This window comes from Lutra lutra, chromosome 11 (assembly GCF_902655055.1).
Source record: "Lutra lutra chromosome 11, mLutLut1.2, whole genome shotgun sequence".
Lineage (NCBI taxonomy): Eukaryota > Metazoa > Chordata > Mammalia > Carnivora > Mustelidae > Lutra > Lutra lutra.
In genome coordinates this window covers 84,464,353-84,491,009 of record NC_062288.1, presented here as the reverse complement: position 1 = coordinate 84,491,009, position 26,657 = coordinate 84,464,353, and the positions used below count along the sequence as shown (strand labels likewise).

The 26,657-nt window shown below is 46.9% G+C and overlaps 1 protein-coding gene across 1 annotated transcript; it reads left to right on the top strand.

Annotated features, from left to right (window-relative positions):
- The first annotated feature begins 19,788 nt into the window (after positions 1-19,788).
- Positions 19,789-26,260, top strand: PAX4 (paired box 4). Its single transcript, XM_047694378.1, is given in 13 exon segments — positions 19,789-19,903; positions 21,973-22,081; positions 22,464-22,594; positions 22,884-23,099; positions 23,374-23,449; positions 24,039-24,164; positions 24,377-24,459; positions 24,806-24,875; positions 25,303-25,378; positions 25,654-25,781; positions 26,110-26,123; positions 26,125-26,187; positions 26,189-26,260. Coding segments are annotated over 12 exon segments (1,068 nt in total). The 5' UTR covers positions 19,789-19,903; positions 21,973-22,068.
- Positions 26,261-26,657: the final 397 nt, after the last annotated feature.

The following is a 26,657-nucleotide window of genomic DNA, read 5'->3' as shown; positions in this document are numbered from 1 at the left end:
AGTACATCCTACTTCAGCCACATTCCACATAAATGCCACAGAAACACTCTGATGTCAGAAAATCACCTCTGTTTTCTCATTACCCAAGTCTTTGTTTCACGTATTCGACAGTGGCATAAATTCCAATATGATATGATTTTATGAAAAGGCAAGATAATTCTAAAATTAGAATTGTTGCTCAGCAGAGAGCAACTAATAGAGTTTGCTCTCTTATGAGTACTTCAGAGGACAGGATGTTGCTTTATGCTGCAATTCAGACAGGCTAAACGACCATTGAGTTCTGTGATGTTTACACACTTTTTTTTTTTTTTTTTTTTTAAGCATCTTTCTCAATACAAGGCTTTTGAGCAGTTTTTCTGTCTGGAGCTCTGTCTCTGCAACAAGAAACAAAATGGAAAAACTCTCTGCCTTCTGGGAGCTTCCATTTTAGTATCAGAAAATTAGGATGGGATGATTATGATGGCTGAAATTTAAATTTGGATTAGAGGTATTTGCAACCAAGGCAAAAATAAAAAAGACACATTAAGGTTATATACGTCTCCCTGTCTGATTAAAGGAAGTGCACCATTTTATGGGAAGAGACAAACTTTTCCCTTGACATTGAATTCTGGAAGGTTTTTATTACATGACTCTTATCTAAAGAGTAATCAGTAGGTAAGATAACAGGTGATGTTTTTAGGAGAGTTTTGAGAAACATGCAGAAGTGTGGCTCTTTCTTATAAAAAGTTCATATATAGGGGCACCTGGGTGGCTCAATGGATTAAAGACTCTGCTTTCGGCTCAGGTCATGATCCCAGGGTCCTGGGATTGAGCCCCACATCAGGCTCTCTGCTCAGGGGGAGCCTGCTTCCCCCTCTCTCTCTGTCTGCCTGTCTGCCTACTTGTGATCTCTGTCAAATAAACAAATAAATAAATAAAAATATTTTTTAAAAGTTCACATATAATCTAAAGGAATACTATTGGATAGTAATTCAGTGAGAGTTTGATAGGACACTGCAATCATTATAAAGAAAAAAATATGCTTGAAAAAAAGAGGGCAAATGTAACTAATTCTTTCTTTCCAGGTACTGAGAGTCAAACAAAACATTTAAGAAAGGGAAAATGAGACCTATAATATTCTAAGTGGGTCAAGTGAAAATAATATTAAGGCATTCGCTAGCACATACCGTTTTGCTGAGGGAAGATGTATGGAGAGGTTGTACAATTGGATTCCCTAAATTTGACATAAAAATTGACTCTGACCCTTCACTAAATCCTACCCAATCTCATTGTAAATTGATTCAAAGTGTATAGAGAATAATCTGGATGTATACAAGCCCTCTAAAATTGCTTAAGACTTTCCACTTGGCCATTCCACTGTGGGAAATCCCCAGGAAAAAAAAATGTCTCAGGTCAGGATGGGAGGAATCCAAAGCAAGTATTCTGACAGAGGGGCAGGGAGTAAGGGTACTGGGATTGTCAGAATATGAGCTGTTTGTGAAACGTATACTTTGCAAAACTTGCAAGTTACTTAATCTCTCCAAGTCTCAGTTTCCTTATCTGTAAGATAGGAATAAAAATAGAACTCATCTCATTAGGTTGTTCTGATAGTAGATGAGATAATGAATGAGAAGTTCTACTCACAGTGCCTGGGATCTAGGGAGCTCTTAATAAATTTAGTGAAGGGGCGCCTGGGTGGCTCAGTCGTTAAGCAGCTGCCTTCGGCTCAGGTCATGATCAGAGGGTCCCGGGATCCAGCCCCACATCGGGCTCCCTGCTCCACTGGGATCCTGCTTCTCCCTCTCCCACTCCCCCTGCTTGTGTTCTCTCTCTTGCTATCTCTCTCTCTGTCAAATAAATAAATAAAATCTTTTTAAAAAATAAGTTTGGTGAGAATGCTAATGGTGATGATGGTGGTGGTGGTGGTGGTGATCTTGAACATTTGAAGTCACTCACAGTCCCAAAGATATGAAAATAACTAAGAAATGTGTGGTATGTAAACACAATGAAATACTAGGTAGTTATTAAAAATGACATGTGTGGGGTCACCTGGGTGGCTCAGTGGGTTAAGCCGCTGCCTTTGGCTCAGGTCATGATCTTGGGGTCTTGGGATCGAGTCCCGCATCGGGCTCTCTGCTCAGCATGGAGCCTGCTTCTCTCTCTCCCTCTCTCTGCCTACCTCTCTGCCTACTTGTGATCTCTCTCTGTCAAATAAAAAAATAAAATCTTTTTTAAAAAATGACATGTGTGTAAACTGTCTTTATGGTGCAATGTAAAAACCAAGATGTGAAAGAATTCTGCATATTGATTATAACAAGGTAAGAAGAAATATCAGCATTAAAAATAACCCAACAAAATTTTTAACAGAGCTTAATGATCTGTCAGTTTGCTAGCTACTCTCTAAAGTTCATAGCGAATTCTTTTTCAACTAAACCTAGTTCTCAGAGCAAGAGATTAATTTCTTATTTTGAAAGAATCATTATATATATGATCATAAAAATCATTTTCTTATTTTATTGTGAACTATAAGACACCAGGAAGATGCCCCAAACAATGTACAATTTAGTGATTTATCACAAACTGAACACCAGTATAATTATCACCCAAGTCAAGAAAATGACAGCAGCATCCCCAGAACCCGCTTTCCTAATCATTGTTCTAAGTATGTATCTCAAAACGCTATAATTCTTTGTGTTTTTAAAAATTTATGACTGCAGAAAAAAAAATTTATGACTGCAGTTAAACAATAAATATTCCTTCCTGTGGCTTCTTTTGCTCAACATCACATTTGCAAGACTCTATATGTCGTTTCATGTAGCTGTTGTGTGTTCATCTTCATTGTTGTATAATATTCCATTGTAGTGACTATACCACAATATATTTATCCATTCTACTTGGATGGGTATTTGGTTTGTGGCAGGTTGTACTTTCCAAAGATGGCCACAGCCATATCTCTCAACATATGTGTTCTTCCTACAAAGTGACTTGACCTTCTTCCCAGTAAGACATGGAGTCTATGTCTCTCCCTTTGAATCTGAGTGGGCCTTTGCTCACCCTCTGCCAACAGACTACAGTGAAAATGATTTCTTAAGTCACTTCATAAAATATGCCTTGGATATTTGCTACCTTGTTCTTTTGGGATGCTTGCATTGGGAACCCAGCCACCATGCTGTGGCAAAGGCCAAGCAACTGCAGAGAGAGGCTGCATTCATGTGTTTTTGGCCAATAGCCCCAGAGGAATTCCTGCCAATAGCTGTAATCAACAGCCAGATGCATGAGAAAAAAAGCCTTTAAATGAGTCCAGGCCCTCACCACTGAGTCACAGCCTTTGAGCCTCCCAGCAGAAGCCGCATTACAGAGCTATCACCTCTAGACCATTCTTTCTGAACTCCGGACTCACAGAATCCTTAAGCATAACAAAATGGTGGTAGTTTTATGCCTCTGTGTTTGGAGTGATTTAAAACACAGTAACAGGGGCACCTGGGTGGCTCAGTGGGTTAAAGCCTCTGCCTTCGGCTCAGGTCATGGTCCCAGGGTCCTGGGATCGAGCCCCGCATTGGGCTCCATGTTCAGCGGGGAGCCTGTTTCCTCCTCTTTCTGCCTGCCTCTCTGCCTACTTGTGATCTCTGTCTGTCAAATAAATAATAAAATCTTAAAAAAAAAAACCACAGTAACAGTGTCTGGAGCAGTGTTGTATGCAATTTTCAGATATTATAAATAAACACTCATGCACATGAATTTCTTTAGGGAAAAATTGGGGGTTATATGTTGTGAATATCTTTAACTTAGGTGAATAATGCTAAGCTTTTCTAGAGCGTTGTACCAACTTAGACTCCCATACAGTAGTATCTTATTATGGTCTTAATTTGCATTTCCCTAATTTATAATGAGGATTGGCATTTTTATTTTATTTATTTATTTATTTATTTATTTGACAGAGAGACACAGCAAGAGAGGGAACACAAGCTGGGGGAGTGGGAGAGGGAGAAGCAGGCTTCCCACAGAGCAGGGAGCCCAACTCGGGGCTCGATCCCAGGATCCCGGGATCATGACCTGAGCCAAAGGCAGACGCTTAATGAGCCACCCAGATGCCTCATGGGTTAGCATTTTTACATATGTGTATCTGGCATTTGGTCATAAAGATATTTTCCTGTACTATCTTGTAGGAGTTTTATTATTTTACCAGTCATATTAATAGTAACAATCCCAGGAGGTACCGTGACATCATTTCATTTGTCTTCCCTCAACTCATCTTTTGGGATTGTAGCCATTGACATGCTATCCTAATCCAAAATGAGGTAGGAGGGTGAGAAAGGACCTAATTCTGGAAATATTCTCCTGCTCCCAGAACTTAGAAATTCTTAATTGTAAACCAACTGATAAAATAAAACTCCTATCACCCTAGAAGAGTGAAACTCTTTATTCTTCAAGCAGCCTGGCCCAACTTAATCATTTGGGACCCAAACTCTGTAAAACTCTCCCCATCTCAGACCTCTCCTCCAAACCAAGTTCTACTTGAGCCTGTGGCTCTCCACCTATCTCACTATGAGAGCCAAACAAACAAACTTTTCCATTCCCATCTAGCCCTTGTGGCCAGGACAAGGTGATTAACTCTTCTGAACTCTGGATTCCCGGATTTAGGGGCAAACATGAGGGTGTCTGCATTTTAACTGTACTTTAGACCTTTACATCTTATTGTTAGAGTTCCCCTGGAAGGCAAATGGTTTCTCCTCTTAGGAGTTACTACCCATGGAATTCCAGTGAAGTTAGATTTCCAGCCCGCTCTTCTCTAAGATGTGAGACCAATTTCTTCTTCCAAGCCATGACAGACCAATGGGAAAATCTGTTCAGTTACCCTAGTGTTAACTGCTGCCCAGTCTCCCCTAGTCATTCATTTCTCTTCTTCCCTTCCCCCCATTCATCTTTTCTCTTACTTAGGACTCCTTGACATTCCTAAATGACTTTATCTCTTTCTCTAAACTAAAAATAAACACGTTGGAATTAAACGCCTCCAATACAAAAAGTCCACCCCCAAGCATTTTTTTTTAAATCCCTTAACATTTTCAACCTAAAATGTAAAAACTTTTTTTTAGGGCCAAGAAATGCAAGATATGGAAAAGGAGTCAAAACATAGCAGGAGCATAATAAATGCTCACAGAAAAGGGTAGCAGTTGGTTAGGAGGTTGGCGGTACTGATGAACTTTTCCCCAGCAAGGCAACCTGGAAGTGCTTGGGTGCTCACAGGGACCCTCACCTCCCTCCTGCCCCCAGCCTCCATAGGAAGAGTGTTTTTTAAGGGTCAGCACCCCACAGGGAGTGTTGGTTCTATAACACTAGAGAAGAGCCCAGAAGTTCAATTCTAATCACTCAGTCAGGGACATCAACATCTAATCACTCAGTGTGGCTACTCTGCAGGACTTGGTCCCGCCAGTCTTGTCCACTGGCCAACACAACCTTGAGTGCACCCTGGGAAGAAAGCAGATTGCTTCTCCTCAGTAACAACATGATTGATAGTTACACCTTCCAACTTCTAGATCAGAATTGCCCTAGGTGAGGAAGAAGGAATGGGAGTGAGTCCCACGTGACTGTAAGCCATTAACCTGGGAAAAACTGCAAAAGACTTTGCTGCAAAAGGTTTTTTGGGGGGGCATCTGGGTGGCTCAGTGGGTTAAGCCTCTGCATTTGGCTCAGGTCATGATCTCAGGGTCCTGGGATCGAGCCTCACATCGGGCTCTCTGCTCAGGAGGGAGCCTGCTTCCCTCTCTCTCTGCCTGCTTCTCTACCTGCTTGTGATCTCTGTCTATCAAATAAATAAATAAAATTTTTTAAAAAAAGGTTTTATTGTCTACTGCTTCATGTTTGCAAGACTTATTTATGTCGGTATTTACTCATTGACTCGGGTGTGCCTGCGTAATCCGCGTGTTCCTCATGTTTGATAATAAGGAAGCTTCATGTTTCCTTCTATTGGCGTGTAAGCAAGGTATAAACACTACCTTTTATTCAGTCTCTACAATGCAGCAGGCATCGTACTGGATATTTTGAATATATTATCATAGAATCTCATGAAATTGCTTTAAGAATCCCAGGGAGGAAATGTTTCCATTATATAGACAATAAACTTGAGGCTCAGGAGGACAGGATTTCAACCCAGGTCTGTTTGACTCCTAAACTCAAACTCTTTTTTTTTTTTTTTTAAGATTTTATTTATTTATTTGACAGAGAGAGATCACAAGTAGACAGAGAGGCAGGCAGAGAGAGAGAGAGAGAGGGAAGCAGGCTCCCTGCCGAGCAGAGAGCCCGATGCGGGACTCGATTCCAGGACCCTGAGATCATGACCTGAGCCGAAGGCAGCGGCTTAACCCACTGAGCCACCCAGGTGCCCCCTAAACTCAAACTCTTAATCCTTCTCTCAGTTAATCTTTTTTTTTTTTTTTTAAGATTTTATTTGTTTATTTGAGAGAAAGAGAGAGCATGAGCAGGGGGTGGGCAGAGGGAGAGGGAGAAGCAGACTCTCCGCTGAGCTGGGAACCCTATACAGGGCTCAACCCCAGGACCCCAGGATCATAAGCCAAGCCAAAGGCAGACGCTTAGCCAACTGAGCCACCCAGGCGTCCCTCTATCAATTAATTTTTATTCATGAATCATTGTTTTGGAAGCCTCTTGGAGTCCATTCACCCCACCCAAAGGTTGAGGTCATTGTCAAAAACTTGTTCCATTTAATAACATTCACCTTATCTGCCCATTCTTTTTTTATTTCTCTAGGCCTCTTGCTCACTTGTCCGTCCGCTTGCTCACCCGTCTTTTATTTTCTCCACCAAATGATCCTTTTTATTTCGGTCCTAGAAACAAAATCTGGAAAGATGAGTCACTGTTACAAACCACTGTGGCAATTCTCTGCTTTCCTCCTACAGAAACTGTTATCTAGCTCCTTGGGAAGCTTTTTTTCTCCCTTTTATCTAACTTGATTGTCTTTTCTCTGCCAAGAGATTTTCTGTTCCTACAAAGTAGAGCTTAGAGGGAGTCTCTCCTCTAAACTCCCTCTTGGGTTCAGACAGAGCTGATCGTATCTGAGAAGGTTTTGAAGTCCTCGGAATGATTTTTTTAAATTTTATTTATTATTTATTTGACAGAGAGAGATAACAAGTAGGCAGAGAGGCAGGCAGAGAGAGAGGGGGGAAGCAGGCTCCCTGCTGAGCAGAGATCCCAGATGTGGAGCTTGATCCCAGGACCCTGAGATCATGACCGGATGCGAAGGCAAAGGCTTAACCCGCTGAGCCACCCAGGTGCCCCCTGGGAATGATTTTTAAGGAGGAGACTCACTTTAATGGTCCTTGCTGGTTCCAGTCCCATCTCCATTTCCAGGGCTTTTGCCCCCTCTTGGGGATTCTTTCCTTCCAGATACTTGGTGACCAAATGCTGCCCTCTGGCTGCCCAGCAAAGCCTTATTGGCAGGGCATGCCCAGTGATTGACCTATGACCTCTCTCTCTATCCCAACTGATGTATTCTGGATGTCATAGGATAATCAAGGTGATTGCAGGAGGCAATCAGTTAAGTTGAAGGCTGTTTATCAGATGGATCCTGGACAGCTCATGATCTCCTCCTTACTGGGGCCTAGAAATTCCAGGTAGAGACAGGATGAACCTAAAATGAATTCTAAAAGCACTTGTAAGAACATGATGAGCAGGACGAAGTAGTGCTGGCCCAATGGAGTGGTCTACCAAGAAGCACTTGCAAGTGAGGGTGAAAGGAGAAATGGCATGTTTGTGAGAGCCAATTACTGCCTTGCTGCTCTAGAGTCCCTGCCCAAGAAGCAGGGTAGGAACTCATCTTAGGGACCAGACAGGAAGTATAGAGTGGAATATGTTCTCTTCTTGGGATGTGGCCAGGAAGGGCCTGGTTATCTCTCTCTAGCCCCAGTGCTAAGAGGTTACAGTAGAAGAGGTCCTGGTTAAAACAATGGACTCAGTCTTGCTATGGGTTGAACTTTGTCCCCCCAAAATTCTTGTGACGGAGTCTTCACCCCCAGTACCATATGATGTGACTGTTTGTGGAGATAGGGTCATCGCCGATGTAATTAATTCAGTTAAAGTTGAGTTATCCTGGAGTATGGTTTTCCCCTATTCCAATATGACAGGTGTCCTAATAGAAGAATGCCTGTGAAAGGACAGATACACAGGAAGGACACCATGGGAACACTGGAGTCATGCAGCCATGAGCCAATGAACAACCAGAAGCTAAAAGAAAGACTTGACACCGATCCTTCCCCAGAGCCTCAGAGGGAGTGTGGCCCTGCTCTCACCTCAATATTAGACTTCCAGGCTCCAGAACAACAAGCCTCCCTATAACAAGACAAAATGATCTACAGTTAGTTTATTCATAGAAAACTAACAAATAAGTGGCAAATAAGTGGAAGAGTTTGGCCTAAATATCAATTTTTCTAGCCTTCCACACGCTTGCCAATGGTGTCCTCCCACCATATCTTGATGGGTCAGGACAGAAGATGCCAGGGAGTCAAGAGCATAGATTTTCTCACATCTTCTCTTTCTCATTCCCCTCCCACATACTACTTCTTCCTACTCCAAACCGTTCCCTTTCATCTGCTACTCCATGAATTTTTAAAAGGTGGGAATGAATTGGGAGAGGAACAATTTGAAAGCTAGGAGGCAGGACTCACTTGAGCATTTTCATTCCTCTATTTTGTCTCTACATCTTTATCAGCTGCCTAAGGAGACTAGAGCTCAGGGGACTCACCCTCTAGTGCAGAGAACCCTCAGCATCTGAGGGAGATAAGCTGCCATCTTCTTATTTGAATTGCTTGGTATCTCTGTGAACTGACTTGGTATCTCTGTGGAATGACATTCTCTTGCCTTGTCTTCTCTCTCGACCGGGGCTCTTCCAGTACTCAAGATGTGTGAATTCAGAACCCTAAGGGAGTTTACTCTTTACAGACTTGTTTCACTTCTACCCATCATCTTCATAGACAGATACCTCCCTTCTTCCCCATGGCTCTACCAATAGCTCCAAAATCAGCTTTAATTTTTTGAGACTGGGGTGATGAAGATGAGGGCAAGTGGAAGAGTGCACAAGAATCCCCTTCTCAAAAACAGCGTGGTAAATGAAATGAGCCAGACACAGAAGGACAAATACTGCATGATTCCACTTATATATGGTACCTAGAATAGGCAAATTCATGGAAAGAAAGTAGTGTAGAGGTCCAAGGGTTGGGAGAGGGAGGAATGCAGAGTTACAGTTTAATGGGTACAGAATTTAGGATGATGAAAAGTTCTGGAAATGGAAATGGGGAATGATTGTAGAGGTACAAAACTGTGAATGTTGTGGCTTAATGCCACTGAATTGTACACTTAAAAATGGTTAAAATGGGGTGCCTGGGTGGCTCAGTGGGTTAAAGCCTCTGCCTTTGGCTCAGGTCATGATCCCAGGGTCCTGGGATCGAGCCCCGCATCGGGCTCTCTGCTCAGCGGGGAGCCTGCTTCCTCCTCTCTCTGCCTGCTTCTCTGCCTACTTGTGATCTCCGTCTGTCAAATAAATAAATGCAATCTTTTTAAAAAAATGGTTAAAATGGTAAGCTTTATGTTATGCATATTTTCATGCAACAGGGAAAAAAAGGACTAGAGGTAAAATCAGCCTTTTTAACTACAGATCCTACATAATTACAATTTTTTTCTGTTAGTGCCTTTGAGCAATTACGTTAAATAATTTGATATTTTTTACTGTTTGTTTTGAAATAAATTCCCCGTTTTCTCCTTAAAAAAAAAAAAAAGGAGAATTCTATTCTCAAACCCAAGCTTCCTCCAACAGTGGCAACAATACCTAAAAGATTTTACTCTGTTGTATTCCAGAACCTGTCTTTTCAATTCCGTCCCTGGAGGGAGAAAGATGGTGATGCAGGAGCGGGTTCGGGAGGATGTGGCGTTGAAAAGAGACCTGGCACCTCAGAACGCTCGCAGCTGCCAGGTCTTGCCCAAGTCGGTGTCTCCTTTGCCGCTTCTGACCTGGTGCTGACTCGCCTGCCAGTCACGCCGCTCGGACTTTCAGCGGAACTGTGAGGAGGGAAGCCTGGGTCACCCAAGGTTAACTGTCATGCTGTGTCCCCACCAAGTGCAGGGCACTAGACAGGCTGTAGGGGGAGCCCGCGTGCAGACTCAGCGCTCCGCCGGGATCCTCCATCCGTGGGGTCCAACAGCGAGTCAGCCTTCTCTCCAACCACCGTTTGGTCGGAACAATTATTATTATACATTAAATTTTCAAAAAAATGTAAAGAAAACTAAGAGAAAAAACTCAAGGGACTGGGAAGCTGAAGAAAAACGCCATAGTGGGTGGAGTTAGTTAGGGCTGCTGTCAGCGGTCTAAATTCTGGGGTGGGAGAAAGAGAGTTAGAGGGTCAGCATAGGCTTTCCCTGAACATTAGTATTGTGTGTCTTCCAGGGAAAAAAAGGGGGGCGGTATGTGGAGCAGCACAGGGAAGGCTAAAATCATTGATTCCAGGTAGTGGAGACTTGAGAGTAAGAGCAGTTTGATGTGGGACCAAGAGTGGACCTGAGGACCAGCCAGGAAGGAGGAATCAAGGCAAGCTGAGGATGGTGGTGAAGAGGCAGCCAGCTGGGACTAGGGCTGAAATTGGACCATGCACCACTCAGAATCTGGTTATTGTGTTGTTTGGTGCCAAGCCAGAGACAGTAATGAGACTTTCTTTGTGTCTACCTATCTTTACATAGCTTGATTTCTGGGTAGGGTAGTGACTTCTGCTGGGCTGAGCAGGTATTGCTTCCAAGGACTTTGGAGGCACAATAAAAGTTAGAGCTCTGGATTTCTGAGACAGAGGTAAGATCCTTATCCTTGGGGAGTGTGTGGAGGGGGTGGAGTTTTCTTCCCAATTGCCTTTGGGTCTTTCTAAACAATGGAAATTTACCCAAGCTGGAACACTGAGCTTTCTTCTGTAGGACCTGCTACAGGTCTAGTTTTAGTGATGGCTAGCTTAAATTAACACAGTCCTCTCTCACTCTGTCCTAGACCTGGCCAACCCCCCACAACCTTCGGAAAGTATACAGGCAAAGACCTTGGATCATAGATGACTTTTGTTCCTCATCCCCTCTCTTTCAAAAATGAAAAACTTTTACTATATTTCAAAGACAGGAGAAAGATAGCCACCCAACTATCTCCCAGGTAAGGTAACTCTACGTCAGGGAAGGGATTTCATATAATAGGCTTATTGAAGCCAGAGATCAGGAGGGTCAACTGAAGAAGCATAGAGGCAGAAATGACAAGAGTGCCAAGTACAGACAGCAAGGGTGGGGCTGGAAATCTAGACTAGAACTACTGAACTCAGTTAGTAGATAATGGGATTACCTACTGGCACAAAACAGTAGTAGTAAGAGCAGTAGTGACAATAATAATATAATTGTTGTACAGAATGTTCTTTACGTATATTAACTTATGTAATACAACAGTCCTATGAGGTAGGTACTACTATAATCCCATTTTATAGATGTGGAAAACTGAAGCACAAAAAAGTTTTAAGATGTGGAATGCCTGGATGGCTCAGTTGGTTAAGTGTCTGCCTTTGGCTTAGGTCATGATCCCAGGATCCTGGCATCGAGTCCCACATGGGGCTCTTTGCTCAGTGAGGAGCCTGCTTCTCCCTCTGCCTGCTGCTCCCCCTGCTTGTGCTCTCTCTGACAAATAAATAAATAAAGTCTTTAAAAAAAGGGCGCCTGGGTGGCTCAGTTGGTTGAGCGACTGCCTTCGGCTCAGGTCATGATCCTGGAGTCCTGGGATCGAGTCCCGCATCGGGCTCCCTGCTTGGTGGGGAGTCTGCTTCTCCCTCTGACCCTCCCCCTTCTCATACTTTCTCTCTCTCTCAAATAAATAAATAAAATCTTAAAAAAAAAAAATCTTTAAAAAAAAAGTTTTCAGATATAAGCCCCAAAAAAGGGCTAGAATATTTCTAATTTAATTTAATTTAACTTAATTTAATTTAAGTCATTGACATGCAGTGTTCTATTAATTTCAGGTGTAGAATATAGTGATTCAACAATTCCATACATCATCTGGTGCTCCTCATAAGATCACAAGTGCCCTCCTTAATCCCCATCACCTATTTCTCCCAATCCACCTGCTCCTTCCCCCCCATAACCATCAGTTTGTTCTCTGTAGTTAAGAGTCTATTTCTTGACTTCTCTCCCCCTTTCTCTCTCTCGTACTTTTTTTTTCCCTTCCTCATTTGTTGTTTCTTAAATTCCACATATAGTGAACTCATATGGGATTGGTCTTTCTCTGACTACTCATTGCTGCTATCCCAGTGCTGGGCATACAGTAGGTGTTCAATAATTATTTGTTAAATTAACAGTTAACTGGCCCAAGATCATGTAGATAGCATGGCAGAGACGGAATAGAAATTGAGGTTTGGTGGGTTTAAAGTCCTGCTCTTTTTTTTTTTTAAGATTTTATTTATTTATTTGACAGACAGAGATCACAAGTAGGCAGAGAGGCAGGCAGAAGGGGGGGGGGGGAGCAGGTTCCCCGCTGAGCAGAGAGCCAACGCAGGGCTCAATCCCAGGACCCTGAGATGATGACATGAGCCAAAGGAAGAGGCTTTAACCCACTGAGTCACTCAGGCACCCCTAAAGTCCTCCTCCTAAATACTGCGTCATGGTTTCCTGGATACAGTTACAGGAGGTGAGCTTTGTGTGTCTCTCAGTATGAGTTACATCTGCTGGATACAGCCTGCCCTCACTCTCAGAGCTGGTTATGAGAGGGAACCCTTCCTAACTCATAGTATGAGACCAACATCAATTATCCTAATGTCAAAGGATATAAAGAACTTATGAGAAAGGAAAACCAAAGACCAATATGTCTCATTAACACAGATGGAAAAAATCCTCAAAAAATATTAGCAAATTGAATCCAACAATATATTAAAAGAATTATAGGAGCACCTGGGTGGCTCAGTTGGTTGAGTATCTGCCTTCAGCTTGGGTCATGATGGGGGGGTGCGAGGGGAGAGTCCTGGCATCAACCTGTGTCAGGCTCCCTGCTCAGTGGAGAGTCTGCTTCTCCCTCTTCCTCTGCCCCTCCCTTGCTCATGCTCACCCTCTCTCTCTCTCTCAGATGAGTCAATAGAATCTTTTAAAAAAAGAAGAATTACACACCACGGCCAAGTGGATTTATTCCAGCATGCAAAACTGGTTCAATATTTAAAGATCAATCAATATAATCCACCACATCAATAGGCTGAAGAACAAAAAAGTCCTATCAACTGATGTAGAAAAAGCATTTAACAAAATCCAATACCCATTCAAATAAAAACTCTCAGTATACTAGGAATACAGGGGAACTTCTCCAACTTGATAAAGAATATCTACAAAACTGATAGCTGAATTTCATTAGTTGTAGCAAATGGGGGATATTGAATGAGGGAGACTATATATGTTGGAGGGCAAGGGGTCTGTGGGAAATCCCTGTACCTTCCTCAAGGTTGTGCTGTCAACTTAAGACTGCTCTAAAAAATGAAGTCTGTGAGTATGGCAATGTCTTCTTAGATACAACACCTAAGATACGACCCATGAAAGATTTAATAAACTGGGTTTCATTACAATTAAAAACTTCTGCTCTTTGAAAGACAGTGTCAAGAAAAAAAGATTCAGGAGATAAGCCACAAACTGTGAGAAAATATTTGCAATACATCCGACAAAGGACTATTATCCAAAATATGCAAAGAACTATTAAGACTCAACAATAAGGGAACAAAAATCTGATTAAACAATGGGCCAAAGACTTAACAGACATGTCACCAAAAAAAGATACACAGACGGTAAATAAGCACATGACAAGATAATCCACATCATATGTCATCAGGGAAATGCAAATTAAAACAACAATGAGATAACCACTAAACACAGGATTACCAACATCTGGAATGCTGACGCCACCAAATGCTGGCAAGGATATTGAGCAACAAATACTCACACATTGTTGGTGGGAACACAAAATCGTACAGCCACTTTTGAAGACAGTTTGGCAGTTTCTCACAAAACTACTGTTACTATATGATCCAGCAATTGCCCTCCTTGTTGTTTACCCAAAGGAGCTGAATACTTCTGTCCACACAAAAACTTGAACGTGGATGTTTGTAACAGCTTCGGTCATAATTGCCAAAACTTGGAAGCAACCAAGCTGTCCTTCAGTAAGTAAACAGATGAAGAAACTGTAGTACATCCAGACAATGGAATATTATTCGGCACTAAAAAGAAAGAAGCTAGCAAGCGGTGAAAAGACATAGGGGAGACTTAAATGCATATTAGTAAGAGAAAGAAGCCAGTCTGAAAAGGCCACATAGTGCATGGCTCCTTTATGTGGCATTCTAGAAAAGGCAAAACTACAGTGATAGTAAAAATGTCAGTGATTGCCAGGGGTTTGGGGACAGGAAGGAAGGTTGAATAGGGGAACACCAGGGATTTCTTAGGGTGGTGAAACTATTCTGCATAAGAACAGTATTTGTGGATAGATAACATTATGGATTTATCAAATGCTATAGGACTTTATAACACCAAGACTGAACCTTACTCTATGCAAATTTTAAAAAACCGATGCAGAGATCAGGGATTCCTAAGATGAAATGCAGAATGTGACAAAATTACCCTGATTGTATTACAAATGTACATTGTACGAATGTACGTACAGGGAAGGGAATTGGGGGGGGGAGGTGCTGATTTAAATAACTTTGGGAATGAGTGGAATCTGTAAGGCTACATGAATATTACACAGAGTTCGCAGAAACAAGGAGGGACGGATTCACGTAATAATGGATTAGAATTGGAGACATGATGTTTAGTTAAACATAAACTCATGTTTAGTTTAATGTAGATTCAAATGGTTTCATACAGAACTGTTTATAGATATGTCTATAGACACGGGTTAGTTCGCACACATCTATTTCTCTGCTCTGTCAGCTGAGAGAACCTACAGGCACAGACAGCCCAGTAGAAACAAACATATCAGTATCCAAATCCTTGATTCTTGTACCATTCTCCAGCAAAAGTTACCAGGCTCCTTGGAGAAATACTGATTCTAGACCCAGGGCAGGAAATATACAAGATAAGCCTGGATCATCTTGCAGTGTCAAAAAATAAGGAAACACACACACACACAGGATAAAACCCAAACTCCACAATAATGGGGCTATACCAAAGGGACACAGGAGTCAAACTGAAAGAGCTCCCAATGGCCAAAGTTGGAACAATTTAAGTATAAAGTAGTATATTGGATTATAATCCCAAGAATGGGGCGCCTGGGTGGCTCAGTCGTTAAGGGTCTGCCTTCGGCTCAGATCATGATCCCAGAGTCCTGGCATCAAGCCCCGCATCACATCGGACTCCCTGCCCTGAGGAAAGCCTGCTTCTCCCTCTCCCACTCCCCCTGCTTGTGTTCCCTCTCTTGCTATGTCTTCTATCAAATAAATAAATAAAATCTTTTAAAAATTCCCAAGAATAAAGTAATTATTCACAAATCCATATTTCTATAAAGAAATTTATTGAATAAATAAATGAGAGAGAAGAGAGAAATTTGGGCAGAAGAAATCTAAATGACTTACATAGGTAGTCCGCCCTCGAGCTGAAAGCATTAGTTCCCACTCCTTCAGCGGGAGCTGTGCGCAAGGACTTCCTTCGGAAAAGCCGTGATGGGGAGCGAGGTGCAAGAGTAACTTCAGTGGAGACACCTGACAGACACGACCTCAGCCAGGCAATCAAGGTCAACATCAACAGAGATAAGTCATCTGACAGCAGGTACCACATGGTGGGATGGGAATTGCACTTGCCTTGTTTGGTCTTCTCCCTCGAAACTCACAAGCCCAGTGTAATCATGAGAGAAACATCAGACGAATCCTAACTGAAGGATGTTCTCTACAAGGCCTGATTTCTCAACATTTTCAAAGTTATCGAAAACAAGAGAGTCTGAGAAAATGTCCCAGCCAAGACGAGGCTAAGGAGACATGGTGACCAAACGCAGAGTGGTGTCCTGGATGGGGTCCTGGTACAGAAAGAAGATATTAGGGAAAACCTGAGGAAATCTGAATAAAGAATGGATTTTAGCTAATAATAATGTATCAGTATTGGTCTATTATAACAATTACAGTATACGATACTGTTATAAGATGTTAATAATAATAGGGTGTATGAGAACTCTCTGTATTATCTTTGAAAGTTCTCTGTAAATCTAAGACTGTCCTAAAAAATAAAGTTTATTCAAGTGTATTTAAAAAGCGGACTGCTGGGGCGCCTAGGTGGCTCAGGGGGTTAAAGCCTCTGCCTTTGGCTCAAGTCATGATCCCAGTGTCCTGGGATCTAGCCCGCATAAGCTCTCTGCTCTGCGGGGAGCCTGCTTCCTCCTCTCTCTCTGCCTGCCTCTCTGCCTACTTGTGATCTCTGCCTGTCAAATAAATAAATAAAATCTTAAAAAAAATAAAATAAAAAGGGGACTGCTATCTGCCTTCCTAGATCCTCTCCCCCAGGCAAGGTGGGGGAGGGGAGGGAGAGGGAAGTGTTGGGGAGCACAGAGCTGGCAGTCTCCAGGGAACGGATTGACTTTCAGGTTACTGGGTGGGTGTGAAAACCCCAGCCAGGACGCAGCAACTTCCCTATGCTGGCAGGGCTGGCGCACACGGGGGCCCAAGGACATAGTCTTCACAGGTGGCCAGTGAGTGTCATCTGTCTGCCGCAGTGTGCTCTACTCTGAGGTGCCCAGTGCTGGTCCTGGGGGCTCTGGGCTGGGCTCTTCCTACCTTGCCCTTCATACCCCCATGGGTTTCCTTGCCTGGCCTTCCTGGGGGCTCAGTTTTAACCCCTGAACTCCCCAGCTCTCTTTAGAGAAGTACAGACTCACCACCCTACCCTGCAAAGCCCAGTCCTGAGAGAAACATGGAGAAGGGTTGAACTCAGAGGCTAACAGCTCTTGGTAAAAAAGAGGGGGAAAGGAGGCATTTTCTATGCCCCAGTTCAAAGCCACAGTTGGGAGGATGCACTCTTCACTGCCTCCCTGGCTCATTCAGAGGGAGGGAGCCGGATAGCCAGCATTCTAGAAATTGAGTGAAAATTGCAGAGATTTGCATGTGTTAGAGCTGGGTCTGGGTGGAGAGAGCAGGATGACTACGTAAAGCTTGGGGGGGCAGAGGGGCTGCAAGCTCAAGGCCAAGTTTAGGAATATGCAGGGAAATTGAAGACTCCCCATACTTTCGTAGCAAGGAAACGACTATGACTTTAAACTGAGAGTCCTGTGCTGCCAGAAAGTGGTTTTGGAGAAAGGCCGCGTGGCCCGTGCGCTCTGGAGAGCAGAGGGCTGGCTGTGATGGTGCTTGCTGGAGAGGGAAGGTGGGAGACAGAATCCCACAGCCTACTAACAGATGCCACAGGGAGGGGTGGAAACAGCTTGGAACTGGTGTCACCTCCCCCAGTGAGCGCCAGAAATCCCAGGTGAGGTGTGAGACCAAAGCCGCCTGCCGCCAAAGCCTCCTGCATCCCAGCCCGCCCTGCGCCCTGCCCTCTCCAGCTTTACGCATGGCGCCTGTCTTGTCTTCTGGCCCCTTGAGGAGGGTAGGGGAATTCCAGCCACCTCTCCCGAGGACAGATCTTTTCCCACAGACACCCGACCTTATACTAGGAGTTCCTGAGGGCAGAAGAAGCCAGGAGTTAGGGTTCCCCATCAGGGTGAGGGACAGACTGGAATGGCCACGGGCGGCCTGGAGAGGGGCGCGCAGCTTGGCTGGCGGGTGGCAAGACCTCTGAGTTAATGTATAATTTCGAGCAGATGGCGGGGGCTGGTGGCAGCCTGGGCCCAGCTAATGAGGGACAATTAGCCCCAAACCTGGTGGGGGAGGTTGAGAGAGTCAGACGGTGCAGGCAGATATTTGCTCCTCAAACAGTCTGGTGCGCTGGGCAGAGGGCTGAGTGGCTGAGCCTTTGGGCTAGCTAGGCCCCCCTGCCAGGGCCCTTCCTCTCTTTTCCCTCCTCCCATCAACTCTAGGTTGAAAGCCTCTGTTTGTTCAGACCCAAGAGCGTGTTGTAAAGGCGGGGGGAGACGATAGTTTATGGGGGAAATCGCTGCCACCGCCATCTGCCAGGGCTTGTCCCTTCTCCCCCTGACACCCTTCTCTCCACCCCTCATGCAGCTATCTATGGGAATAGCAAGTTAGGACATGGAGCCTTGCGCCCCCAAACGCAGGGGCAGATGTGGGGGGAAGTGTGGAGGCAGGAAAGGAGGACTAAGAGCAGGGCTGCCTTAGGACTGCTGTGGGACCCTCTGTCACCCAGACATGGCTGAGTAGAATGAGAGGCAGTCCCAGATGCCCAGGGATTGAATGGGCTCTGTAGGTACTAGTGGATGTGCTGTCCTCCCCACCGTGCTGAAGCCACCTGCTATGGTCTCCCCTCATGGCCCGGGGCTCTAGCCCAGCCTGAGGAAGCTGGAGGAGGCTAGAAGAGAAGGAAAGTATTTGTGGGGGTAAGATAGAACACCCATTTCCGTGATACATTTGGCTCTGCTTTGAGAACAAGAGTTCTCAACCCTAGGATCAGGCTGAATGTATAACACCCATCCCCAATCCCCACAAACCAAAGCATTTACCAGTGAAATCTATTCTTCCACCCTCCCGGTCAAGTCTTATTGCCCTATACCTTGCTTACTGTCAGCCTGACTTCTGAGAGGGTTTCACAGAATCCAAGGTATGGAGTGGACCCAAAGGTCTTTCCATGTTGGGTTCTTCATGACGGATCTGCCCAAGACCATGGTAGTAACAAAGCTTTCATTGCTAGGGTCATGTTTCTCCTTCAGCACCCTGCTCCCCAAGAACCACCTAGCCAGCTACGGGTTTCCCCCACCCCAACAACGATCCCGATAACCTGTGGTGTCCTCTATGGGTGCCGGAGCATCGTTCGTAACAGAGAGTTCAAAAGCTCCAACTCCCTAGTAGAATGGAGCCTGATAATGTCTAGAGATGGAAGAACGACCCCCAAGCTTCACGCCTCCTCTTAAGCACCCTGTCTGTCACTTCACTACCCTTGGAGGCTCATTACCACCACCACTGTTGCCACGGCTCTACAATCCAGGGTGCCCCTATTTCTAGGCAAAAATCCATCCTAGGTGTCACCTCAGTCAAGGAGCCAGTTGGAGAATTGGTGAAGACGCTCTGTGGAGAGAGCTGGTGCTTTGTGACACACACTTTTCCACATGGACCATCGTTCTCTCAGAGATTTAGGAGGCAACTTGGCCGGTATTAGTGATGAGTCTATACCCATTTATTTTTTATAATAAAACACACAAGACCCAGGAGTGGACCCCCAAACCCTGGCATGTGCTTTCTGGCTGGGCAGTTCTATGAGGTTCTGGAAGTCACTCTTGGGCTCCTGTGCATTCAAAGCCTTGAGGATATAGCCTGAAATTCCCCCATCTTGCATATTCCCCCATTCCCTCCAGGGGTCCTGGCCCCCTGAGTGGGTGCGCTTGGGGCCCAGGGGGCCTGCATGAGACATGGCTCTGTACCTGCTTTTAAGGTGGCAGGTGGACACCAGGTGGGCTCCAAGGACTTTCCATGGAAGGACAGAATGGGTCATTGGCTGTGCCTTGCTCTGCCTCAGGTCCAGTGTCAGTCAGCCCCATACACACCTCCCTCCTCCTCTCTCCTCTGCTCATGGCCTGTGACATCACTGGCTGCTCCCAGAAGGCTGCCCTCTGCTCCTGAGCACGGTCTCTCTGGAGCTCTGGACCCCCTGGCAGGACTGGAGCTGGAGCAGAGTGGAGACTGTTCCTAGGACCAGACCACCATCACCCCTGGAGCCTGCAGGGGTCTCGGGAGCCCAGCATAGGAGACTGAGACCCTTCCCCTGAAGCACCCACTGCATTGCCTCCACACAGGTAGCTCACCTGCAGCCTCATTGTCTGCTCTGCCTCCCATGCTGTCTCCATGTCCTTGTGTGGCCAAGCCAACTTCCCTCGTCCTCTGTCTTGGCAGCCTAGCACCCCTCCGGCCCCTCCAACTCCCTACCTTGCTTTGCCATCTTGTGAGCACCAGCCCTTTTATCAGACAAGTTATTATGAACATTGGGAAGCAGTGGGGTGGCTGCTGGGAATGGGGTTTCTGTTTGTGGGTTTTACATTTGGAGATGATTTGGGTTTGGATGTTGATTCTGAGTCTCCACTCCTCCTCTGAGTTCTGGTCCCTTAGAGGGGACACTCTGTCATAGTAAGGGTTTGGCTGATATCCTGAGCTCCCATCCCCCTACCCTGGCAGAGCCCTATCTATTCCCAGCTTAGCTCTCCTTTCTCCATGGCTTCGGTGGCAATTACACAAACACGAGGCAGGGATGGGGGAAGACAAAGAGCCCCAGGATTAGGAGCTGAAGTTTTGGCTTCTGGTGAGGGACTGGCTTCTAACCCTACTTGAGTTTTACTCCCTGGGTGGCCCCTGATTTGTAGGAACCCCAATCTGTGTCTCACCTTTCTTGTTGGAAAGATCTCTGCCTTCTTTCCTGGCTCTCTGGAGTGATGAGAGCTTGAAGGGGAATATGTCTCTACCTCCCTGGACAGGAGTGAGTAAAAGCCAACGTAGCCACTCAGTTAAAAACAGCTCTGGATTCCATGCTCTGGGAAGTTCCTTGTTTCTCCAGTGCTCGTGTCTGCTTCCCAGCTGCACTGTAATCTCCTGGAGGGCAAAAAACCTTGTTCCTTTTCTTTTCACTCCCTTCATCCTGAACAACTGGCCATGTGCTGATGATTAATACTTTATTCAGCAAATAATTGCAGATTAGTGAGCTGAGCCAAGATGGCATAGTTCCTGCAGGAAAGTTCTATGCATGAGCTGTTTTCTGGGGTGACCTCCAGCTCTGCCAGGGTACCAGGCAAGAAGGGAGGTGGTTTCTACTCCCTTTACTTGTTGGTGAAAGCAAGAAAGGCATGGTGGCCCAGGAGCTGCATCTTTGGCTGTTCAGAGACTCTCTTGTTTCTGTGTCTCTTCTTGTCTCTCTTGTCTCTTGGGTTCTGTGTCAGTCAGCATGCAACTCTCTCCTGTTCCTTGATTTCTTCTTTCAACACGCTTTCATGAGTGGTAGTTCAATGAGCACGTGTCTGATTCCAGACAGTTGATCTCTGAGAGTGAAGCTGCTTCACTGCAGAATCTAGAACTCTCCAGAATTGATAGGAACCGACAACCGTAGCAGGTTAGAAGATGCCAAGAGATGTGTCTTCCAAGAGAAGCCTGAATTTGATGCTTGTTCATCCTTACTTCTAGTAATCCTTACTTCTAGTTCATCCTTACTTCTAATGGATGAGACCAGAGCCTCAGTGCCGGCGCTGGAGCGGAGCTCCCATGTTTCCCTAGAGCTTCCTGGAGAGTATTTAAAAAAATAAAATAAAATCAAGAGCAAGACTCTCCCTGAAGTGCTCTGAGGAAAGTTTTCTGGTTGGTGGTTTGGAGAAACTAAGCTTAGGAGATGCATGATAGTGGAGGCAGTGTTGAACCTGGTCTCTAGCCTCAGACCAGGGCAAATGGGATCTTTGGGCACCGATGCCCTCTTCTGGCTGGGCAGGATATTCTACGTTTTGGGTTTTAGCCCTGTTGAATCTGAACATAGGAGGCCGAAGCACATCCCCCAGGGCTGAGAAGGCTTTCGAGGGGTCAATGACAACAGCAGTCCATTTGCAAAAGGGAAAGCCTGAGCATTTAGATGCATAATCCTTTTCTACTTCCCTGACCTCTTACAATGAAAAGTGTGAGAAATGAGAGCCTTCCCATCCTCCAAGCCCTTAAGATCCAGTACGCCGCTGGCCCTGCGATATGTTGGTTCATCATGGAAGGGTAGAGAGAATTTGAATTTTCTCAGCAAACCTGCTGGCAAATTTTAGAAACCTGACCCTCTATCACAAAACACTACCACCCAAGACCATTCTGAGCAAGAGACTTCACCCAATAACCTTGGTCACTGCAGATCCAGCCCCAAGACAAAAGAAGGAGCTCCTAGAAGGAATCCCTCTCCCCAGTCTTCCCAGTTCCCACCCTTCTGGGCAGAGCATCGTCCTGGAACATGCCGCAGGATGGTGAGATGTCTGGGAGAAGTGGGAAGAACAGGCTGGTGTAAGGTGGGAGGGGCTATCTCAGGGCCCTGCTTCCCTCCACTGGTTTCCATGCCCTTGGCCAGCGTTCTGGGGGAGTTTCATCCAGGCACTCCTTCTTGCTCCACCTGCTTCCCTTAGATTACAAGGGTCAGCACAACTGCTCTCGAAGCAAAGACTCACCCATGAGCCACCTTGCAAAGAAAGTGGGAGCTGGGGGACCCTGGGGGGGGCGGGGACTTTCTCTGTGATGGAAAATGGGAAGCCAGATCTGAGTGGCCTGAGAAACCCTCCCCAGCAGGGTCCTCCATGCCGCAGGTGAGCTGGGGAGAGGGGAGGTGTGTGGACGTCTTCTTCTTATGCCCAGGGATCAGCAGTGTGAATCAGCTGGGGGGGCTTTTTGTGAACGGGCGACCCCTGCCCCTGGACACCCGGCAGCGGATCGTGCAGTTGGCGGTCAGTGGGATGCGCCCCTGCGACATCTCCCGGAGTCTTAAGGTAGTACGGTTTACCCAGGGCTGGGGACAAGGAGCAGGGGCACAGCACCCTCTGAAGGCAAGTCTGAGGCTGTTGCAGACTCTGAGGGTTTGGGGGGCTTGGGTTACTTCCTGGGAGACCCTCGGGGTCCGGGGTGGAGATCTTCAGGCTCCCAGGGATAAGGCTGAATGCTCAACTCTGCGGCCTGGATCAGTAAGGCTCACTTTGCCTTGTAACCTCCTTCTGCCTCAGGGACTCTCACCCTCTGCCAGTCACACCATCATCTGTCCCTGCTTCTCACCTGACCCAGGTATCTAATGGCTGTGTGAGCAAGATCCTAGCACGTTATTACCGCACTGGTGTCTTGGAGCCCAAGGGGATTGGGGGAAGCAAGCCACGTCTGGCCACACCCCCCGTGGTAGCTCGAATTGCCCAGCTGAAGGGTGAGTGTCCTGCCCTCTTTGCCTGGGAGATCCAACGCCAGCTCTGTGCCGAAGGGCTCTGCACACAGGACAAGATTCCCAGTGTAAGTGTTCTCCCCTCCTGGCACCGGGGCTGGCAAACTGGCCATCCGGGGAGAAGACCCCTTCTTACTTGGCAGTGGGGCCATCCCAGGCTGGGGAGGCAGGGCTGAGGGGCTCTCTTCTGAAAAGTGAGAATAAGAAAGCGTGGGAAGAAAGGAGGCTGTCCTGGGAATGATGTGGGGGCCCGGAGAGAGAGAAAGGATATTGGGGAAAGGATTCAGGATGTAACCCTGGGTCTACCCACCATCTCCTCACTCAACACCTCTACTCCCCCAGGTCTCCTCCATCAACCGTGTCCTGCGGGCACTCCAGGAGGACCAGAGACTGCCCTGGGCACAGCTCAGATCTCCAGGTGGGTCTTGGAGATGCCCCCAGGGATGCTCAGAGCAAACATCAGCATTTTATGGTTTGCAAAGCCCTTTCTTGTTCTTTCTTGTGTCATCCTCATGGAAAGACAATAAGGAGGGCCTGGCAGGGAGTGTTGCTCTCTCCGGGCAGAAGTAAATCAAAGCTCAGAGAAGGAAACGGACTTACCCAAGGTTACCAGCTAGCTGTTGGCAGGTTCTGGAACAGAACCCAGGTCCCTTGGCCCTCAGGTTCACAGGATCTGCTGAGGAAGAGGAAGGACTGGACCTTCCACACCTTCCCTCTGCCTCATGCACAGCTTCTCAGAGCACCCTTTATATTCTGTGGGATCATGCAAACCCGGACCAACCTTGCTGCTGTTTCCCCAAACACTAAGCATGCACTTGACCATGGCATTGGCTGTGCCCCCCACTCAGTGCCCCTGAAGTTAACTTCAAGGAGCTGTAAATATTCCACCAGCATGGCTCTGCTCTTCTACTCATGCTGGCCCCTGTCCATAGCCCTAAGGGCTTGGGAACCCCATCATAGAAGAATCATGATCACAAACCACCACAAGCCTTTGTCCCCCTTTACAGCTGTTTTGGCTCCCACCCCTCACACTCCCCATGGTGGCTCTGAGGCTCCCCGGGGTCCCCACCCAGGGACTAGCCACCGGAATCGGACTATCTTCTCCCCAGGCCAAGCCGAGGCGCTGGAGAAAGGTGCCAGGGTGGGGGCAGATGGTGGGTTAGAGGGTGCTGGGTGTGACCCATGGAAGCAATGCCCCTGGAGCCTGTGGGCCAGGCTATGGGTGGCCCTGGCTTGGGGAGGAGGGGAGTTTAGGGTTGTAGCAGGGGGAAGTGGAGCCTGAGGGGGAGGCCCGGGCCTTGCTCCTCTCCCTGTGCCCTTACCATGCAAGCCTCCATCTTGGCAGAGTTCCAGCGTGGGCACTATCCCAATTCAGTGGCCCGTGGAAAGCTGGCCGCTGCCACCTCTCTGCCTGAGGATACTGTGAGGGTGAGTGAGCTCTGCCACATGATGCACACAGACTGCAAGAAGGGAGTCTCTGATGAGAAGGCTTTGGGTTCCGGCGAGGTGGAGAAGGGGGCAAGAAGGTAGAAACAGATTTGTTTGTAGCAGAAATCAAACCCAAGACCCTCCTTGTTCTCCTTCTGCTGATTGCTCTCCTCTCTTCCCCACTCCAAGCCTTTGAGGTGAGGCAGGGGACAGAGAACAAAGGCCAAAGCAGGGAGGGAGGGCATCAGGTCTGCGCTCTAGGTCCAGACCATAAAAGTGTGGGGAGAGCAGTAGGTGCCACGGATTGAGGAGCACAGCCAGCTACGCTGTTTCCACCTTCCCCCAGGTCTGGTTTTCCAACCGAAGAGCCAAATGGCGCCGACAAGAGAAGCTCAAGTGGGAAATGCAGATTCCAGGTGATTTCTCTGCATATCCATCCTTCCATCCATCCCACCCATCCTTCCATGCATTCATGCATGCATTGGATCCATTCATCCTTCCACTCACCTATCCATCTGTTCAACCATCCATCCATCCATCCATCCATCCATCCATCCACTACACATTTACTTGGCATCTTCCATGTGCCAGGCCCTGTGTTAGATACTCCGCATTCAGAGTCTCTGTTCTTCAGGTCTGCACTGTCCCCTGCTTACCATCCTTCTTCCCCAGTTTTTTCCAAGGCTCAGCCTTAGGGAGGAGGCCATTTAGGGTTGTAGCATCCATCTCCTCCCATCCCTGCTAGAAGTTGCTGCCTTTCCTAGGACCTCCCTGCTGCTCCCCACTCCTCCCCACTCCCTAGACCCATTCCTCCTTCTGAGTGGATCTGCTCTCACCTTGTAGGTGCTTCCCAGGATCTGAGTCTACCAAGTACCTCCCCAGGGGCCACCTCTGCACAGGTATCCAGGAAGAGAGGGGAGTTGGTGACCTGGGAAGACAAGAGCTCACTTCTCCCATTCCCAGTGAGGCCTGAGCTAGAATTCCTGACTGTTCTAAGTTCCTACACTGCACACTTCGGAAAGCACCATCCTCCTAGTCTACCATGTGAATGGTGCCCTCCGGAGTCGTACAGGACACAGCCGGAGGCCGGGGGCAGCCTTAGAGCCCCAGGTCTGCTGAATAGGAGCCATCACTGACAGTGTGTGTGTGCGTGGGGAAGGGGGTTTCTCTGCTTTTTCTAGCAGTCACCTTCAGTGTGCCCACAGTGGTCCTGCCTGCCCTCGAATCCTTGGGTCCCTCCTGCTATCAGCTGTGCTGGAGGACAGCACCAGACAGGTGCCTCAGTGACACCCCACCCCAGGCCTCTCTCAAGCCCTGCTGGGGTAAGAATCCACAAGCTCGGCCTCACTGCTGCGCGGTGTGGGGGGGCTTACTTCTTGACCCACAAGAGGGCAGGAATCTTCAGTCGGGGTCACCAAGGAATCTTGACACAGCTTTCTTCATTCCTTGCATGCTTACAGGGTTGGAGACTAGCACCCTCAGGGTCTATAGTACCACTGATAGCCTTAGCAGGAAAAGAGGATGGGATTGGGATATGAGTACATATATCCATCATTCATATATATATATAGGGTCTGTCCTCCCCACCAGTGACTTGGAGGGGTGGGATCACAGCAACAAACCAAACTCACCCTCTCTTTGTCCCCGCAGGCTACCTGCCTCCTGCAGCTGAGCTCCCTGGATTCAGTCCTGCTCTGCCACCCTTGTCCTTCCTTCCATTGCCCCCAATGCCAGTCTTGGTGCCCCTGAGGCCTTGCTCTGGCCCCGGCCCTGCTCACCACCCCTGCAAGACCTGGAATGAGGGAGGAGGGCCAGAGTGGAAAGGAGATGGGGTGGGGAGGACCTAGTATCATCCTGACAAGCACATTATTGCTGCCCCCTCCTTCCTGTGGCCCTGCCTCGCTGCACCCGCCCCACACCCCACCCCTGATGCAGCTTAACTGTTTGGAGGGGCTGGAGAAGCCGTGCCCACCCACTACTCACACTGGCCTTAAATGGCCTCGACTTGGCAGGAATAAAAACATTTTTTAAATTAGCAGTAGTTCCTGTTGGTGTTTTTCCCATGAATATTTATATTCCCACCCCTATATTTAACAATAAAGTTTGTTCTATCTCTATCTATATGTCTGTCAAGCTACCTACCATCTTTATCTTCCTATCTTTCTATCTTTCTATCCCCCATCTTCCAATCCATCTAA